Source organism: Vicia villosa, linkage group LG5, assembly GCF_029867415.1.
Source record: "Vicia villosa cultivar HV-30 ecotype Madison, WI linkage group LG5, Vvil1.0, whole genome shotgun sequence".
Taxonomy (NCBI): domain Eukaryota; kingdom Viridiplantae; phylum Streptophyta; class Magnoliopsida; order Fabales; family Fabaceae; genus Vicia; species Vicia villosa.
Genome location: NC_081184.1, coordinates 118,135,255 through 118,150,220, shown reverse-complemented (window position 1 = coordinate 118,150,220; position 14,966 = coordinate 118,135,255). Strand labels below are relative to the sequence as shown.

Sequence of the window (14,966 nt, the reverse complement as noted above, 5' to 3'; positions counted from 1 at the left end):
TATTTATAAAAAATATCTAAATTTTTTAAATATTTATAAAATATTTTTTAGAAATTTTCGCCATTACTTCTTATTTACACTGCTTTTAAATTTTTTTATCAAAAAAAAAATTGAAATATTTGATACACTATTTAAAATGAAACAAGAAATTCTCTAAATATAGTATTTCGTAGTATATATCAAACAAAGTCTAATTTAAAAAAATTAACTATTAAATTTTTATAAATTCAAATTGAAGGATAATGTTAAAAAAAAGTCTGATTTAAAAAATTTGATTTTAAACCTTTTCAATTTCATGAACTCTTAAAATATAAAAGACTAAATTACAGTTTTTTCCCCTTATTTTTGTATTTTCACGATTTTAGTCTCTCTATTTTATTTTCAAACACTTTTGATTTCTCATCTCCACTTTGCCTACAAAAAACGTTTATGTATCACATTTTAAAATACTTTTTTTTGTTCCTCGTTCTCATTTTTGGTCCCTCAGCCCCACTTGAGGACGAGTTAACTATTTTAAAAAGTGTTTTTTAGCTAGAATAGAGATGAGGGACCAAAAATATTTAAAAACAAAATAGAAGGATTAAAATCGTGAATACACCAAAATAGTAGATCAAAACTGTAATTTAGTCAATACATATAAAAATTCTATCAAATTTAAATCTTGATAAAATCGATATGAACCATTATTAATCATTGTCAAATAAATATGTTTTTACATGAGACATCAATTTTTTTACCGAAAACATGTCAATCTCAACCAAAACAAAGAAAATAAATATTTATTAAAAATACTACTCCCTCCGTCCCAAAATAAGTGTCGCATTTGATAAAATTATTTGTCCCAAAATAAGTGTCGTTTTAAGTTTCCAATGAAATTTTAATTTTTATCTTCCAATTATGCCCTCTAATTAATACTCTTAAGTTATTATTCTCTCACTTTACATTTATGATCATTCAAATACACCAATAATAAACAGGGATAGTTTTGTAAAAATACTATTCTCTCTTTCATTTATCACATTTTCTTAATCCGTGTGAAATGGCCAACTATGGCATATATTATGGGACGGAGGGAGTATAATAATATATGCACATTGAAAAAAAATATTTTAAAATTGATTTTGTATAGAGCATATGAGTTGAACAATTCTTCATATGTAAAAAATTAATGGCAAAATATCTTTTTTGTTCCCTTGTGTTAATTTTGGAATTTATTTTAGTCCCTTAATTTTAAAAACCGACATATTTTGAAGTTATGTGACCAAAATGACACATTTTGAAGAGTTAAAGGATCAATATGACATTTTTTTTAAGTTAAGTGACCAAAATGAATCTCAAAGTTAACATAAGAGACCAAAAAGATATTTTGCCAAAATTAATTGTTTAAACTAGAATTCTTTTGTTTATAAATATTTTCATGGGTATTTTATAAATTTTTCAAGAACTTTATAAATATAAAAAAGAAAAATTATTCATTTGTAATATTTTAGTGATGCTTGGTTTAATGTATATTTGGATTGGTGGTATATGATGGAATGGAATGGAATGTAATGAAGTGGTAAGTAATGAGGCTCTATTGTTTGGATTTGAAAATAATCGATGGAATGGAATGGAATATGATGGAATCAATTCCATCAAATTCTCTATTTTTTGTTCATCCAATTTAGGGTGTATGGGTTGGAATGAAAGATTTTTAAAAAATTAACCAAATAATGGAATGTGATCTATATTTCATTTCGCTCCGTCATGTTCCACTCCGCTCCGTTTTGTTCCATCAATCCAAACATAGTGTTAGTGATGCTTTATAAGTTTTTCAAAAACCATATAAAGTTATTTAGGAACTATATATACAAAAATTATTCATTCTCAATCTTTTAGGGAAGCTTTATAAGTTCTTCAAAAACTATATAATAAATTATAATTTTGTTATCTTATAGGAATGCTTGATAAATTCTATAGATACTATATAATAAATAATAATTTTGCTATCATATAGGAATGTTTAATGAGTTCTTTATAAACTATATAATAAACTATTACTTTGTTATTTTTCATGGATGCTTATAAGTTCTAAAGGAACTATATAATAAACTCATTGTTTAATAATTCTTCAAGAATTCTTTATAATTTAATCAGATATAATATCAAAATTCAACACGGATAATAAAAAAATATATAAAATAATGAATTAATATTACCCCTAATAGTTAGGACTTCAATTTTTTTAGAGTTTCGTGTTGATAATATATTATAAAACTGAATAAAACAATAGAAGAGAGAAAGAAATGAATAGGGTTTATTATTATTTTCTTTTTGAGTGAATGGTTCAAATACAATATAAGTCATATTTATAATAATAATAATAATAATAATAATAAATGTAAACCAATATGAAATCTTTCATTTGATGGACATCTATAATCATGCCTTTTATAAGAAAATATATATATATATATATATATATATATATATATATATATATATATATATATATATATATATATATATATATATATATATATATATATATATATATATATATATATATATATATATATTGTATATGTAAAGGTATGTTCCTTTTTAAAAATAATTTGTTGCAATATGTTTCTCTTATCACGTGAACTTATGTTTTTTTACTATTGGATTAATTAAATGGTTAAGATTAAAATGATCTAAATCTGTCTCGCGAGGGAGACCCCACAAAAGTCAGACACGAGATTCATTTCAATATTTAGAATTCATCCAACGATCCTTTTGCATAGGGCTTCGCATTCACCAGGAACAATTTCAATTGTCATTCATATATAAGTTTGACTCTGCATCAAACCAACGTAAAACTCATTACACACTTCCAAGTTTCTTTTCTCTGGCTTTATTGCACTGAGTGCTGAAATATTGACCTTAACCCTCCCCATCAATCGATGTGCCACCATCTTAGAGATTTTTTACAATGAACTCCACCAACCAACTACCAATTTTATGTTCCATATCTAAAGATCAGAGTTGTTTGTGGAAATCGTTTTTCAATACTCAAGAAATTCGATATTGGATTTCTCATATTTCATTTGTTGCACCGCCACAACTATTTTTGTTAAGCAATATAGTCATTATTAACTTTAATAATCATTAAACAAATTTAGATTCCAAAGCGACTTGATTTGACAATTATCCCAATGTTGTCCCTATGCTTGATACCCTCACACCAATCACCGCCATCGCGTGTGAAAAGCCATTTTCTCCCTCTGAGGTTGATGGTCTAGTTATGGTCGCTTTTCCTGTTGATGCCTCTCTCCAAGTCCAAACTTATCAATTGGTCGAGCAAGAGAAATTTTCAAGTCCTATCATCCTTTCAACCATGTCAATAAAACTCCAAGGACAAACGTTGGAGCAACTTCTGCCTCTAACGCAATTACAATTATTGAAACTAAAAATTGCTTAAAAACTTCAGCGACTCTAGGCCATATTCGGGATGCAAGGTGAAAACATACTTATAATGAGCATATATTACATGTTGCAACACCAAAATGCACATCTGCTTAACTAGATGCTTCTCTATTTATAAGAGAACCAATAGGGATGACAGACAAACTCAAACCAGTGGGGTCCACCCGCACCCGAACCCGAGTCAACGGGTGAAAACCCGAGTTGAATGGGTTTGGGTTTGGGTTTGGGTTCAGGTGCCACCCGATATTTCAGGTGCGAGTTTAAGTTCACTGAAACCCGCACCCGAAATCACACCCACTTAGATATTAAATTACATAATTGCTTAAATAATGTCATAAAAAATGTGCAACTTCAGTATAATAATAATGTTATCCAATAATTGCTTAAAACTAATCATCGGATTATCAATTTTATAGAAGAAATTATGACTACAATTAAGAAGAGTTTCAATTGTGTGTAAGGTTCATGTTAACTCTTCAATGTTGCTGTTGTATTTTTTTGTGTTTTTTCTGCGGGTTTGAGTTTGGGTGGAAAAACCCGAACCCAACGGGTGTGAGCGTGGTGATTTCGGGTGCGAGTTTGGGTAGTGTAAAACCCGCACCGACCGACCCGTTGCCATTCCTAAGAACCAATATAAGATTTTGTCATGAACCGCTACGCAATTAAAAGTGCAGTAGCACAGTGACCTCAGGTCACTCTAAGATCCATTATTAGTGATGCCACATCACATCAAAAGATAACACTTAAATCACCAAAACATCGTTGTCACCATGGTTGCGACTAGGGATGGAAATAGGTTGGGTCGAGTTAGGCTTTGTCAAGCATGAACCTGACCTATTAAAAAAACTGAAGCCTAAGTCTGGCTTGTAGCCTGTCATAGACTTATTTTTAGGCCTGAGTCTGGCCTTTTCGAAGGTCTGATTAGCCTGTTAGCCTACATAAAAACCCATTTTTTTAGACATATGTAAATAAACAATTAAAATAATGTTAAAATAATGTTTAAATAGACTAACTAACTAAAATACCAAGAGACTAAAAATTTGTTTACATTGACTTCTTTTAACTCACCTATTAGCATAAGTTATGGGAGACTACTTGTTTAAGAGAACTTACGAAAACAATGATCATCAGGTGTTTACATATTATTTTCACAAGTTCTTCAAGATAACCAAGTTTTATTTATGTATTTTAATTCAAAGTACAAAACATAACATATTGATAGTAAAAAAATTATTCATAAAATTATTTAAATAGGCCGGTCTGATAGGCTTGAAAGGTTTTTTGGAGGCCTCGGGCCTATCCTTTTTAACTAATAGGCTTATAATAAAATCTAGGTCTTTTCTATTTTAAAAAAATGTGTGGCCTGGCCTGAGCCTGTATAGGTTAGCCTGTAGGCCTTTGTTATCGGTTTGGCCTATTTCCACCTATAGTTGCAACTCCCCTCCTCATGACTCGGGGGGGGGGGGGGGGGGGGGGGTTGATGGTAGCGACACGTCTTCCAAAGATCGAAGTTCTGGGCGATCCCTTTCATACCACTCCCAATGGAGAATTGAGCAAGCCACCACCTACCAAGTTCTCTTCCACCATAAAAAAACATTTGTCAAGCACATTGTTGATTGCAAGATTCCTAAGTCCCTAAAAAAACTGTCAAAGTTTGACAATTACAATAGAATCGGGAATCCAGAGGAACACATAGAATAAGTGGATATTATGTCTGATAATCATCACACTAGAAGTATAATAAAGTGAAAGTTATTTGCATTAACCTTCTCAAATCTCTAATAATATTATCGCACCTTCTTTGCCACATACATCTTCCTCCATCTTCTATAATCTCTACACTCTTATATTCTTTCTTTTTCACCTTCTATTTTTATGTAAATGTTCCATATTTCAATTTCGTTTTTATCGCACATTTTCTTCCCTAATCTCTCAACATTTTTTTCTATTTCACCTTGTCTCTTATATTATTTTGTTTCATTATAATAATTTTTATATTGTTTTATGTCGTCATCTATATGTGTATTATGGCTCAATAAAATATTTGTAAAAAACCGGACCAACCGAACCAAACCAAACCGCATTAGTTTGGTTTGGTTTGATTTTTTTTAAAAGTTAACCGAACCAAACCCAACCGCACGATTTTTTCTCTAGCGGTCCAAATGATTTTTTTCTTCAAAACCGCTCAAACCGCACCGCGAACACCCCTAGTTGGATCGCCTCATTCACTATTATCTCCTTTCTTCTCCCAATCTCCTTTCTTCTCCCAATCCCTAGTTTTTAGATTTAATGGATAAAAAAAATCAATTCAGATTAATAGGTGTACATATAGTTATGCGGTAATAAGATACACACATGAAGCAGACAAGATGCTAATAGTTCAAACTATAGTGAATATTCTCAAATAGAAATTTGTCCAAGGAAATACTAACAGCATAAAGATCTTTGGTTATACAAAAGCTCCATGCATTCATCAGATTGCAGGATAAATTTAAGGATTTAATTCAAAGCAAATGAAATCTCTAGTCAAAAAAAGCAACACATAATCGGAGTCAAAACATCAGAGTGCATTTCTACTGCTATTTTTAATATCGGTGTCTACTCCTGTCCCGATCTCGCCCATAATCCCTGTCTCGATCTCTTCCTCTGTCCCTCTCTCTATTCCGACTGCTTTGCCTCTCCTTCTCAATTGACTCTCTGCTTCTATGCTCTCCATCATCACGGTCCCTTCCCCTGTCTCTGCTTTTTTCTGTAGCATCTCTGTGAATCCCTGCCATAGGTGTTATAAAGAGAAAGTTGGTTATAGCAGGTCGAACCAATTCTGAATTCCATAAAAACATGATGATCACATATCAGAGTGACACAATAACATGTTAATTCCTCTACAGCCATAATGATTACTCAAAATATAATGTAAAAGTATTTGGGAACATGTGAAAAAACTGAAAAATGTGATGGACAAGGGGGAGGAAGGTGGGGGTCATAGAGCTTGACAAGTGTGCAAAGTTGCAGCTTCAGCTAACCCTGTAACTAATTTAAAGGTGACAAATAATTCCAGATATAAAACATTACCTAGATCCTCAACCTCCCAACCAGCACGCCCTGAACCAGGAAGCACTCGTGCAGCTTCAGATTGCTGTGTTTTGGCACGGAATTTCTTCTTAAGGTTTCCAAATTCATCATACAGCTCACCATCATCCTGGTGGTAGAAAAACAAATCATAAACCAGAGTCACTTGTATATACCTATATACTCCCTCTGTCCCAATTTATAAGGAAAAAAACACTTATTTTTTGTCGCAAATTATAAGCAAAAATATCAATTTTTATTCTATTAAATCACTTTGTTCCAAAAATGTATCTTTTTCAATCATAAAATAAATCTTACTTCAGCCTGCCGCCTACGACGTTTAGTTTCTTCAATTTCCTCTTCATCAAGCTCTTTGTAACCTCCAGCTCGCCCTCCCCTGTTTAATTAGAAAGTAACTTGAGTTAGAAAACAACAACAACCAAGCTTTATCCCACTAAGTGGGGTCAGCTGAGGGGGGAAACCACACCTTCATACTGCGAAACAAATGAAATGGACATTTATTATATACAGCGAAATGATACTCAAGCTATCTTTGAAATTAGTTCGGTGAACAAATTTTAAGTTACATTTATATTTGAAAAACATAACGGTGCTGTGGTGCTATGATTGGATATTAGACAAGCACTACCTGCCCATGGGAATTGATAATATACAACTTGTCTACAACCATAGTCGTCCAATCATGTAAGGTTGCTAATGGTTATTCAGTTTTACCCACAAATATCAAATTATTGAGATTTTTAACAAATAAGAAAACAAAATAAACCGATACTCAATTTGATATCAACAAAATGTAATATTTGTAATCCGTAGAGAGTCAAAAAGTGCAATGCCATAAAAAACATGTTTAGTCCAAATATTAAATGAATATGATAATTATTATGAAGAACCAACACACAAAAATAAAGTGTGGCGGATATGAGGATCTTGCATTGGATGTGTGGTAAGTCTAGAGTAGACGTGATAAGATTAAAAATCATAACATTAGGTGGTTTGGAGATGTAGAGATAAGACTTGTTGATTATGTAGTAAGGAGATTAGATAAGATGGAGGGTAGTCAAACTGCTAGAGGTAGAGGAAGAATATATGAAACTATAAGCAAAACTATTAAGATAGATCTTGGGATTAACGAGTTGGATAGAAGTATGGTATTTGATAGAAAATTATGGCGTCATTTGATCCATGAAGCCGACCCCGCTTGGTGGGATAAAGCCTAGTTGTTGTTGTTGTATGATGATTGCATATGAATTTAACACACACAATAAGGCATAGAAGTAACTTTACTACCTTAAATAGGACTCTCCACTTGGCATCAAATATTGGTTTTCTTAGAATCACACGTTATATTTTAATTATAATTGAACAGATAAGAGAGAGCCGACAGTTTCAAAATAGTCATTTGGTCCTATTTTATCTTCTAGAATTTGCTTTACGAATTACAGCTTTTAACTTGGTTATCTTTTTTTTTAAATGTAGAGAAATTGAATATTTCTTCATACACCTGCTATTCAGAGGTGTCACTAATAGTACATACTTGAAGGTAACAAAGAATTAAATATAATACCTTACACCACCCTCGTTGTGCCCAGGCTTATTTGTATTGCAAATATTGCATTTTAACCGCTTTGCCCAATTGATATTGCCACACCTATGCACACAAAAAAAAAAAAAGACAGATAAATCAGTACATCAAGATTTTCAATTAAAAAATAAAAAATCCTGTACAAACCACATCATGCATGTTAATTCCAAGTTCAATGTCAGGTACAAGTATAACAGCCTCAGCCTACCGTTCAGTTGGGTAGAAAGACTCATTCAAAATGAATAAAACTAGTGATGATATAACTGACTATGAGCCCAAATCATATATACAACTTGAAATAAACTCTCAAGCTCCAACAGAATACAATCTTAACCCCATATTTGCTACAACTGCAATCAAAATGCAAAATCAACTGCCACAACCCACAAAGACAGAAGAGACAGAGGAAATAGAGGTTCAGTAGCTGAGCCCAAGGACAAAACCTGGGGGAGAGGTTAACGACAACGTCAAAGAAGTTATCAAGCTCACCTCAAGGTCTTCTTACCCCATGTCAAAGTTCTAACCTATCATCATATTATTAAAGCCTACAAACACTTATTCTCTGTAAATTGTAACAGATTCAGTAGATCATATGTGCCTAAGTTTGGAAAAAAGGCCACTAGATTTGCACTCAATCACATCTCATATGACGATTGCTTCCTTTAAAATTCATAGAGAACTAGAATAGCATAAGAAGGAATGATGGATTGGATTGGTATGTGCCAAAATTAATACAAAAGGCAAAAGGAATGCAATTTGGCTAATATATAAAATTTCCTTACAAAACTAACAACCTTAATACAGTCAACCTAGCAAAGTGCAAAATTAGGAGATATAAATAGAAGAAAACAGGTAGCATTTCCTTACAAAATTAACTCCTGTTTGAGCCATGTTCATTTCATTCACAAGAGTATATTGTGTTTGTGTGTTACACACGTACAAACTTAAATCTCACCATCATATTCAATTTACACATGGTTTAACCGTTCGCCAGCACTACGTCTAACATGTTTATCAAATTATAAGAAATTTATACGTGTTAACTGAAATCAATAAAATATTGAAATTTGAATTAAAAAAACAAAATTTAAAATGAAACCAAGTATAAATAAATCACACACAAAAAGAATGCAGGGACAATATGACAAAATCGTACATTGGACAAGACCAGTCATTGGGACCAAATAGTCCTGCAGTTGCACCAGCTGGACGGCCAATACCCCCTGAATCTTGCCCAGAACGTCCCCTGCCACGGCCACCTCCTCCTGCAACGCCAGAAGCACCAGCAGGGCGTGCACTTCCACAGCGATTACACGCACCACGAAAAGCAAAATTCACATTGGAGCAACTGCAATGACAAGAAAAAATGTGTTGTTCTTTCTGCACACAAAAAACTACTACGACTGAAACAGCGCGTAAAAGAGCAAGAAAGAGCTGCTCACCAATCTCATATCACAGACCTTGTATTCGGACACATCCAATCGCCCTCTTGTTGCCATGGTTTGCTGGAAGCATCAATTTGACCTATACCTCCCCCATTAACACCATTAACATCAGTTTCAGTTTCTTCTGGTCCAACAATATCACCAGCAACAACCGGATCTGCTATTGAATTATAAGTTTGGTCATCCTTGTTTTTAGACTCAGCTATATAAACTCCAATTGCATTTCCATGAAAATCTTTGTTGTTAAACCATTCAACAGCAGCCACGGCAGCATGCGGATCCTCATATGTCACAGTAGCATCTCCCTTTGGTTCATTAGTCTCTTTGTCCCGATATAACCATATTTTAGGTCTTCCTGTACGTTTATCTTTCTGCAAAACATGAATTGTAAATGAAAAATGACTGATAATTTGGAAATAGAAGGTGGTGCGGAAAAACAGAACCACGTAAAGAAGAAAAAGAAATGCAACAAAAAACAAATTGATTATTCAGGAATCCTAAATAAACCTTACTTTGCAAGGACAAAAAATCATTCAAGTAAATCACATCTTACATAAAAACATGAGTTTCCAAACATTACCAAAATCTTTGTAAAATTTCATTTCCTGAAAAAAAAAGTTGGACAATAACATAGCATCATTTTGAAGGATAGCTGCAGGGCCAATACCTTTATTACTCCAATGGTACCAAAATATTCAGCCAACATATTATCGTCGGTCCCATGAGGCAGGTTGCATACATAGATAGACCCATTAGAAGGAGCAAATTTTCCAGGAATGCTTGCCATGGAATCCCAATCTCATGAAATAAAAAGCAAAGAGAACCAGCACAGAGCTCTGAAAAAACAAACAATACACATCATTTCTTTTAAACAGTATAAAAACTAAAAACAATATTGCAAAAGAAGCAACGTCGTTTATTGCATATCTCGAAAAATAGCGGTTTGATCAAATTCCACTATGCAAAACAATTGTAATTTTGTTCAAATTCCACTATGACGTGTGCTATAGCTGTTATTTAACAACACTGTTTCACAGTACTAGATAGACATGCAAATGCCCACAAAAAATGTGAAGCCGGAAAATCTAAATCAGAAAACACCCCTAAGGATAAAACATAACGCTATGACTATCACATCCCTAACCGAGTTTCTTTTACGATATTCCACAACAAAAGCGAGAGCATTCACACATACATATTGCCTATATAAGCATTAAGCAAACTATAAAGTCATTTTCAGATAAAATCCATACATATCCTCCAATCAGACACAATTCTTATAAACCAACTAGTGTAGAGCTAAAACATCTCCTCAAAGGATTTATTTCTCACCAGAGACTTCCTACTACCAAGTATCTCAACCCACATCCTCTTTGTTTGCAGACCTAGCGTGCTTCCACTAGGGCCCTATTTGTTTAAACAACTTAATTAAGCGCTTGTGCTAGCAGAAGCACTTAATTAAGTTGTTTTCATAACCAATCTAGGTCAACCTCATGGAAAAAACCTAGGTAGTTATTAAATGGATACAAATCCTAAGAGAAACGGTCACAAGGTTATCACCTATATCAGTGTCATTTCTGAGTTAAAAATCGAATATGCGGAAACTGAAAACATCACAGATTAGAGTATGAATTGTGGAAACTGAAAAACGAATGAAGTAAAACGGCGATTTGAGATACGGACGATAATGTATCGATGAAATAAACGAAAATGAATACTGTAATTCAAATAGTATCGGCGAATGGAACGAAGAAACGAAGAGAGATGAAGAGGAAAGAAGAGTTCACCGGAATCGAAGCGGCGCGTGACGGAGAGAAGAAGCGCGTGACGGAGAGAAGAAGCGCGTGACGCTATGTTCTTCACCGATGGATAGATCTGCGATTTATCGCTCCTCTACAGTCTCTGCTCTTTTCCTCCACCCTCTTCGATAATCCTTAATTCCTCTTGGATTTTTTGTATTAGCGTTCCTTTTTATTTCGCGTATAACTGGTTATCCCTATGGCCATTCTCGTATGAGTTTTACGTTTTACTTTCACTTTCACCGCATTTTCTTTTTATTTATTTATGGTTTAAAATTAACATTTTAATTCTTGAGAATTTCTAACTAGACCCATGGATATCAGGCACATTGCGAATTGGCAAAATTGTCCTCGTACTTTTGTAGATATATTTTCGGAAGCACTTATTTATTGTTTACCATTATTTTCTGTAGATGTACATATGAATGCTTCCGTAGATGCATCAATGAAAGAATTTGATGTTATAATTCGCACCACACTCTTCTCTTCCCCATTCTTCACCTTTCTCTTATTCATCTCTCATACTCTCTCACCTCAAAAATCAAACTTCCCAATAGCCTGTTTTCTTTCTCTCGAGTTCGGCTGATAACGTCCACATCATCTATAAACACATTCTATCAAGTTCAAAACTCAATTTAATCGGTAAGTTTTTGACTTTTTGAGGTATTTAAGAATATTTGTAATAGAGCTAGAATTCGATTTTTAAGTGTAGCAATGATTGGATTGTTTAAGAAATATAGTTTAGAGACAATGAATGTGTTGTTTGATGTGTTAAGATGACGTTCAAGCCACCAAAATGGGGTTTTTAACCCTCTGCAATAGTGACCCGACATCATGATTGGGTTTTAGAGGTTTCAGAAACTTCCGTAGACGCATCTACGAAAGAGATTAACGTTAGGTCATTCTATAGTTGTATCTACAGCATATAGAAAAAAACTTTTTTTTTGTTTTTCTAATTTAACTGTATCTAATTCGACTTTATTTGTATTATGCATACATTATGGCCGACCAGAAGGATTGCATAGCATGCACCAACATCAACAGCAGAACATAAGTTCCATATTCAAACAAAATAATACCCCAAAAAAGTCTAGCCAACATCAACAGTAAAACATAACTTCTTTGATGTTATCCAAGATAACTGAACTCTTCCAGAGCATAGTCGATCAACATTACCATGTGTTGTATGATGAAATTAGATCCAGTGCATATCAACTACAAAGTTTTACTAACTAAAACTTTGTAGTTGTTCTGCACTGAATCTATTTTCATCATATAACACATGGTAATGTGTTGGTCGACTATGCTCCCGGAGAGTTCAGTTATTTTAGATAACGTCAACGAAGTTATGTTTTACTGCTGATGTTAGCTACGTTTTTTGGGGCTTTATTTTGTTTGAATTTGATTGAAAGTGATCTTGAAAAGACACTAGATAATGATAAATCCACAATTGAAAAAAATTCTCTCGAAAAAGCACAAGATGAAAATGAGATCATTGATAATGAAACTGAAAATAAGAATGATCTCGAGATTTCAATTAATTATGTTGATACGAGAATTTTGTGGAACCGAAAAGGTATGAATATAGATGAAATATTTTCATTCTCCATTGCATGTGAAATTATTAATGAAAATGATGATCCAGAGCCAAGAACTACGAGTGAATGTCAAAATAGACATGACTGGAAAAACTGGAAGGATGCAATAGATACTGAGTTAAATTCCCTTAAAAATAAAAAAGTATTTGGTCCTATTTCGGCTATACCGAAATATGTGAAACCAATCGGGTATAAATGAGTTTTTGTAAGAAAACGAAATGAGAAAAATGAAATTGTCAAATACAAAGCTCGTCTCGTTGCACATGATTTTTACCAAAGACCAAGAATTGATTATGGTGTAACATATTCTCCTGTTATGGATGTCACTACTTTTCATTATTTGAGTGGTTTATCAGTATTTAACAATCTTGATATGTATCTTATGGATGCTGTTACTGCTTATTTATATGGATCACTTGATACTGATATATACATGAAAATTGTAGAAGGATTTAAAATGCCTGAGATATCAAAATCTAGAGAAATGTATGCAATTAAGTTGCAGAGATCATCGTATGAGTTAAAACAATCCGACGCATGTGGTACAATAGACTAAGTGAATATTTACTTAAAGAAGGCTATGAGAATAATCCTATTTGTCCTTGTGTTTTATAAGAAAAACAATATCCGAATTTGTAATAATTGCTCTTTATATTGATGATTTAAATATCACTGGGACTAATAAAGAAATCAAAGAAGCGGAAAATTGTTTTAAGAAAGAATTTGAAATGAAAGATCTGGGAAAAACTAGATTGTGCCTTGGTTTACAGATTGAGTATACTATAAATGGTATATTAGTACATCAATCAAATTATATAGAAAAGATATTGAAAAGGTTCAATATGAACAAGGCAAATCCTTTGAGTAGTCCAATGATGGATAAAACACTTAATATTAAAAAGGATCCTTCTAGGCTTAAGGAAAGTAATGAAAAGGATCTTGACTCAGAAGTGCCATAACTTAATATTGAGGCACTCATGTACCTTGCTAACTATACAAGATCCAATATAGCTTTTGCAGTGAATTTACTAGCAAGATTCAGTTCATGCCCTACGAAAAGACATTGGAAAGGAATAAAACATATGTTTCGATATCTTCGAGGTACATTTGATCTTGGTTTATTTTATTCTAACAATACAAAACCAATTTTGCTTGGTTATGCAGATGCGGGATATTTGTCAGATCCACAAAATGCTAAATCAAAATCTGGATATATATTTACATATGGTAACGCTACAATATCACGGAGATCGCAAAAGCAAATACTTGTAGCAACTTTTTCAAATCATACTGAAGTAATTGCCCTTCATGAAGCAAGCAAAGAGTGTAAATGGTTACGATCGGTAACTCGACATATCCAATGAGCGTCTGGTTTACCAATTGATAATAATCCAACAATTTTGTATGAAGACAATGTTGCATGTCTTACCCAAATGAAAGAAGGTTGCATAAAAAGTAACATAACCAAGCATATTCCTCCGAAGTTTTTCTCAATCACAGAAGAACTTGAAAGAAATAAAGAGGTTGATATTCAGTATCTTCGTTCAAGTGATAATGTGACAGATCTCTTTACAAAGGCACTTCCTTCATCAGTTTTAAAAAAGCATGCACAATATATTGGAATGCATCACCTTCGAGATCTTTAAAGAAGAGTTATATGTGTTCTGTTGAGGGGGAGCATAATGTAGTACTTTTTTTCTCTTATTAAGGTTTTTATCCCAATGAATTTTTTCTAATAGTATTTTTAACGAGACAACTTATGTTCCCATAGAATTCTTCTCAACAAGACTTCAACGGAGCACCATGACAAATATTTTAAAAGGGAGAGTGTTATAATAATAAGCAATTATTATTACTATTTTGAAATAGAGAAAAGGATTGATGCACTGACAGTGTAAAATAGTTTACACTGTCAACCCAATCACAACCATGTATCCAATTAAAACACTCTTTTATTTTTGAAAAAATTTAATGACATGGCAAATTGGTGGTTGTTTATTGGATG

At 32.9% G+C, this 14,966-nt stretch overlaps 1 protein-coding gene across 1 annotated transcript; it reads right to left on the bottom strand.

Annotated features, from left to right (window-relative positions):
- Positions 1-5,823: 5,823 nt before the first annotated feature.
- On the bottom strand, positions 5,824-11,560 carry LOC131602186 (transcription initiation factor TFIID subunit 15). Its single transcript, XM_058874211.1, has 8 exons — positions 11,352-11,560; positions 10,232-10,400; positions 9,580-9,935; positions 9,276-9,467; positions 8,102-8,185; positions 6,835-6,913; positions 6,520-6,646; positions 5,824-6,217 (listed from the first exon to the last, which is right to left on the bottom strand). The coding sequence occupies exons 2-8, from the start codon at positions 10,349-10,351 to the stop codon at positions 6,033-6,035; spliced, it is 1,143 nt and encodes a 380-aa protein (XP_058730194.1). The 5' UTR covers positions 10,352-10,400; positions 11,352-11,560; the 3' UTR covers positions 5,824-6,032.
- Positions 11,561-14,966: the final 3,406 nt, after the last annotated feature.